The following is a 6,377-nucleotide window of genomic DNA, read 5'->3' on the forward strand; positions in this document are numbered from 1 at the left end:
AAAGCATTTATGTATTCAGTGGCTCCATTCCCTCTTTAGTCAGGAGCTGTCTCATAGAATGCTAATGCTCCTGCACTTCTAGTTCAGGCATCTGATAATCCCAGATTCTGAAACACACCTTTATATCAGAATAGCACCAGAAAGAAAGCAGGATATATGCATTAAAGTGAGGCAAGTGGCTGTCAGGTTACACCCGTGCATAGCTGGTTGCCATAGCAATAGCTGGAGTAAACATGGCCCGAGAAGATGTGGGGAAAGACACAACCAGGAATCTAATGCTCATACGGTGACTTCTTCTACTTTGGGACTAATTATGATTATCTCTACATATATCATTCTACAGGATATGAAACCTCAAGTTTTAAAAATCTATTTTTCTTATGGTTGCCCCAAATTTGGGAACCATATAGTGCCCTTACTAGATGTAATTGACACCACTAATGTTTCCCATGGTGTGCAACAGTACAAAAAGGATCTTGTTTGCTAACTGAGAGAGCTTCTTCTATCAGCCAAAAGGTACTATTAGCTTAACCTAACAGACCTATAATAGATAGGAATTCAGTAGCTGGAAAGGATTCAGTACACAGGAATTGAAAGTTACTTAAATTCCTACTCTGAGCTGGGCATGGTGGCTTATGCCTGTAATCCCAGCATTTTGGGAGACTGAGGCAGGTGGATCACCTGAGGTCAGGAGTTCGCAACCAGCCTGGCCAGCACAGTGAAACCTTGTCTCTACTAAAAATAAAAAGATTTAGCCAGGCATGGTGCCGGGTGCCTGTAATCCCAGCTATTTGGGAGGCTGAGGCAGGAGAATCGCTTGAACCTGGGAGGTGGAAGTTGCAGTGAGCCAATATCACACCATTGCACTCCAGCCTGGGCAACAAGAGCAAAACACCGTCTCAAAAAAAAAAAAAAAAAAAAAAAAATCCTACTCCGACGTTCAGTATTTAGAAACGTGCATCTCATATTTTTCTTAAAGACAAAAAGGAAGTTGGAAAGTGATTACTAAGAAAAAAGAATGTGAGTAACTTGAATTAGTTAAAATATTAGTTAAAATAATTCGTTAAAATAATTAGCTGCCCCTTGGAATGTAACTCCACCAATGAAAAGGAAAGGATGGGCAGTTGTCTAGTAAATTCAAAGCTTTGTGAAACCCTTAAATATTCATTTTTTCTTAGTTTTCTGGATAACTACAATCTTCAAGATAAAATTGCCAGAGAATTTGTTTCTGACAACTGTTATAAATCTTTTGAAAGTAGGAGTTCTAGGATGATCACTTCTACTTTTAGATGGGGATTATTAAAAATCAGCAGTGAAGAAAGAATGCAAAGAAATGGTTTGCAGACTAAATACTTTTCCATTTGGATTTGTTCTATATTGGTTTAGTCTTCCTACAATAGACTACCCATTTCAGGTAAGAGACACTGGTGTGGATTAAGCTCAACAGAAGTACTTAGCAAAATTATCTACTCTGAAGCAGCTCACGTTACCTATAATGATGCATAAAGATGTATGATTTTTTTTAACTTTCTTCCAACTTCTATTTTTGTAAACTTCACTTCTAAAAAAGCCATTTTGTATTTTTGAGAAGTTGGTTGAGAATAAGGTATCTCCTTGAATACTTTTAACTATAGGAATGTATTACATTGAGTATTTGATACCCCAAAATAAGTAGAGCTGGTTCTGTTTAGATATTCTTCCCCACAGTGGTTATAGTTTGAGAGCTGGCTAACCTTTGATAAGAATCCCTTTCCCTTATATTTGGTGCTCACTTTCATAATTGAAATCAAAATAATCGACTTTTTTCTATATTATGTTCTCTCATTCATACTTGTCCATAACTTTTCCATAAGGACAAGATAGTAAACTGTTAGGTGATTTTCATAGGAAGAAATTAAAATATGAAAATAATAAGAAGGCAACTATTTCATTCAATTATCCATTCATTCAGACAACTGTGTCCTTATTATGTGTTCAGAACTGTTGCTGAGCAATCTGTAACAAATATAGCCCTTACTTTCAAGGTGCTTATAATCTTGTAGAGAAATAAGACATTCATACAAACAACTATGACAGAATTGGAAATAAGTGCCTTAGGAGAGTTAGATATATGGGCATCCAGAAGAAGGATAAATTGCTTCTTTATGTTATCAATGTTACAATGGGCAAGATTAAGAGATATTTGAATTCAGTACTAAAGAACATTCACCTCTCAACCTCACCTCTGGCTCTGGGGCATTCCAACTATGCATCAGACACTTTTAATTTACCATTGAACATCTCTACATAAATATCAGGATTACAAAATCACTATGTCCAAAACCAAATATCATTTTTCTCACTAAACCGTCTCATCATATCTTTCCTAATCTCTGCTCCCAAGCCATTTTCCTATTTCTGGTATTAAAAAAACTCTGTCTCTGCATTTCAGTCACATTCTCCTTCACTGCCAGTCAATGATATGTCAAATCACACACTTTCTACTTCCTTAAAGCTTTTCCTAGACCCTTCTTTTCATTTTATTGACACACTCTCAGACTTGCAATGACAGTTGACCTAGATTCCTTTTATTTCTCGACTCCGGTAGTCTAATCTGCTGACAGATTAATCTTCCCATTTTATAGCCATGATCATATAATTCCCATACTCAAACACATTTACAGACTCAAGCTAATTAACTATATGAGTCAATATTTCTCATCCTGGTATTCAGTATCTCCTGAGGCTATATTTCCAACCTTATTTCTCAGTACTTAACTATTCCCAAATTGTGACCTCTTTATATTTCTAGACTAGAATATACCAATGTTTCAATGTATCTACTCAATAAATTTCGTTCCTCTAGAACCTCTTGATTTTCAAGCCTCAAAGTGTATAATAATTTCCACTTTTATATGTAGCCGTTTCAGATGTCCTTATATCCAAAACCAGGCTAGTTGTAAATTTTCTACGTCATTCTTTATTTACCTCTTAAAGCCTACAATATAACCAAATTTATAATAACTTCCCTCATCTTACTCTCTCCCCCACTTCTACGGTGAGGGTTAAGTTTTATTAAGTTCTATAAACCTACGATATTTTGCATGGAATCTGCTGATAGTGTGTTTAATCTTTCTTTTTCATGAAATTGAATGTTCAATTACTAACAAATGAATTTCTCCAAGCAATTAAATCCTTCTTCATATACCAATAAAGAAAATGGTGTTTGTCCCTGTCTGAGAATGCCTACAACATTTTAATATTTCCCAAGTTAGGGTAAATTTCAAAAAGTGAGTGGCACTTGATGAGTAAATGCATATTGTTTCCTTCTTCTTGGAGGAATCTCTCTTCATTAACTTCTCTCAGTCCTGAAAGTCAAAAGCTCATCCATACATCTAGATTTAAAAGCCACTGTGGGGGTCTGTTCAGTTTTAAATACAATTTAGAAAACCTTAACAAAGAATGGCAGTTCCCTTTCAGAAATCTTCCATACATATTTCAATAGAACAGCTTTCCAAATTGGAGACTGAAAAAATATTATACCACCAACCAAGTAATAAAAAGTAACTCACTGTGATGTAGAAAGATTCCCCTGATTTTCACAAACAGCACAAAAGACTATATTGTATTTATTTAAATCTGAGACTGACAAAAACATCAGAAGAAAAGTAGTCAATTTATCTAAAAGATCATTATTTAGGAATAAATTACTATGCAAAAGAGCATGAATCTGCTTGACAGCTTGTGAATTTAAGGCAGATGAAATGCCTCTCTCTTCGCCCCCAAGAATCAACTTTGCTGATGAAATATGTTAATCATTCCTAAGTTTGAGGAACATGTAAAACTCTGAAATCAATGTGTGTCTGGAACTAGGCGTTAAGGAAAAATAAATGTACTCAGTCAGCTTAGGAAATGCTTTATTCCCTGTGCCCAATCTGCAAAAAAAAAAAAAAAAAAAAAAAAAAACAGGCAGAACCAGGTACAACAAAATCATACATGTAGATGGGAAATTATCTTCCAATATTTTCATGCCTCCCTCAAATGGTAAATTTATACTCTTGAGCTATAGCCTCTTCTCTAAGACAAATGGAGTAGGTTTGGTTTGTTTGTTTGTTTACAAATACTGGCCTTCAGTTAACAAGTAGACTTGTTGGCTGACTTGAAGGAGATAGTTATTATGTAACTATTGTCTCTGCTCAACTGGGAAATTATCCTACAGGGGTTAACAGTTCATTAGAAAGAAGACACTGCTAACAGGTTGAGTTCATTACCAGTGAGCAAGAGGAGGTTTGTATTTTCCCAAAATGACCATAACAGAAAAACCTTCCAGGACATCTCTGGGTTGTCCTTCACCTTCATGTCTTTCTTAAGGCCAGGTATTGCAGGCTACTTCTATTGATGCTATTCCACTTTACTTTCGGAAGGACGAATGATCTATTCAGAGTTTAACAATGCCGGCAAAGTACTGTACTCGTCGATGCTTGCAGACCTGGAGCTGCGAGCAGCCTAAGCCAGACTTTCAGACTTTATACTAATCTCACACATCTAATTGTGAGCAATATTTTCCATGGCATTGAGATTCCTATCAATCTTCCCCAAGCAGACTGAAGTTACTTATAAGCTAGTGCAATGATTTCTGTGGCACCACATAAATGTTCTTTATTTAAATAAATCAGATTCTAGTAACTCTTCTAAGTTAAATTTTCTGGCCTTGATACCTGCTGCAACTTAACCCCAGAAACTCCAAGATGCATGATGAGCAAATGTGCGTGAATTTGAAGTGTTTTTGAATTTGTACTAAATTTACATAGATATTTACATAGAAATGACTGATAAAATGTTGTTCAGGGAGGGATGTACTTATTTTCTTCCGACATCATCACTGTAAATTAGGATTTTGTAGGCAGTAACCTTTTAAATTGAGAATGAGCAAAATAAAATTAGAAATGAATGTTTTGTGTTCTTTTATGGTAGTTTGTTCTTCAATTTTCACACTTACTAAATCTATTTTGTATTAAAATCACATGCTTATTTCTCCCAGTAGTACTTCTACCACTGTGGGCAAGGACATCTTACTTGTTTTTATATTCCTTGCAGTACAGGGTAGGAACCTAATAAATATAGATTAAATTTAACAGTTTATTTTCAATCACTCAGGAAGGGTTAAAAGTCAAATGTAAATCGTTCTCGAAATTGTCCATTAATATACTCAAGGCTTGTGAAGATACAAACCTATTTTTTATCTGAGTTTCTCAACCAGAAGTCAATAGGTAGGATTTCTATGTTTATAAATTCCTGAAATGTTATGCAAAATGTATGTATATGTTTAGATATGTGCATATTTCTTCAGCAAAAGTCTACAGACTGTAATCAAATGAATCTCTCTCTATTCATCCTACCTCAAAATATTAGGACTCACTTCCCTAGGCAGCTTTACTCAACTCCTCAATTTATCAGAGCTGAAAAATAGTTGGGAAAAATACAGGCTAACATCTGCAATATAATGTCTCCGATTACAGCCTTTCACCCACGCATGCCAATCTTATTATTTCTGAGCTATGTCTGAAAAGAATACATTTTTAAGAGAGAGTACATTTTTAACCAGCATTCTATTCCCAGATTTTTATACTCTAAAGAGGCCATTGTATATTTCCAGTACTTTGTGATTTCATCAAACATGCTTTCAGGCTGCTGTACCCGCAAACATTTTCCTTCAGTAGAAACAAATACCGTCTCTCTCAAGCCTTCTCCATGCACTCCAAGTCAACATCCAAACACTCAACTCATCAAAGGAATTGCTGCATCTAAGTGTCAGGGGAAGATCCCTGAAAGTAAACTGAGGCTGAGTCACCTACTAGTGATTTCCAATCCGTACCACCAGAGGAATAAGAGACAAAAATACCTGTGCTGTTACTGCTGCAAATACTGGTCAGAAGAAAAAGAATGGTCACTTGAAGCAGTTCCATGGTGCCCGTAGATGGTGTCAATATCTTCTCTCTCCAGAGGCAGGCAGGGACAATTCCCTCCCAGCCTGGCAGGGCCTTATTAGCAAATGGAAAAGGTGTAGTGAATGTGAATAGCCACTGCCCATTCCTACTTATTTTGGGGGCTCTGATAAAGAACGGGAGGAAATACACACACTCCCTTTGGGAGTTCAGCAGAGAGGAGATTTATTGTTTCAGTCCCTTACAGGAACTCTTTTTTTTTCTCTCTCTTCCTTTGGCAGCCACTTGTGTTTTTGTTACTACGTTATTTTGTTCTTCTTCAACAGAAAGGTCGGGACTGGTTTTGAACAGAAACAGATCCTTCTTGAGAATGGATCATAGCGCCGTCTAACTTTTGTTTTGAAAGTGCATTCTGAAGAGGTTATAAAGGGGCCTCATTTAGCAGCTACTCAG

At 36.1% G+C, this 6,377-nt stretch overlaps 1 protein-coding gene across 2 annotated transcripts in view; it reads right to left on the reverse strand.

The window, feature by feature from the left end:
* The window catches only part of EMCN (endomucin), a 124,758-nt gene extending 118,637 nt beyond the window's left edge, over positions 1 to 6,121 (reverse strand). The window contains exon 1 of one of the 2 annotated variants that reach the window (XM_030819168.1): positions 5,882 to 6,121. In XM_030819168.1, the coding sequence (XP_030675028.1) occupies positions 5,882 to 5,945 (64 nt within the window). In that variant the 5' untranslated portion in view covers positions 5,946 to 6,121. The remainder of the gene's footprint in view (positions 1 to 5,881) is intronic. The other variant, XM_030819169.1, reaches the window with a different exon arrangement.
* Positions 6,122 to 6,377: the final 256 nt, after the last annotated feature.

The sequence above is a fragment of the Nomascus leucogenys genome, chromosome 9 (genome assembly GCF_006542625.1).
Source record: "Nomascus leucogenys isolate Asia chromosome 9, Asia_NLE_v1, whole genome shotgun sequence".
NCBI classification, from domain to species: Eukaryota; Metazoa; Chordata; class Mammalia; order Primates; family Hylobatidae; genus Nomascus; species Nomascus leucogenys.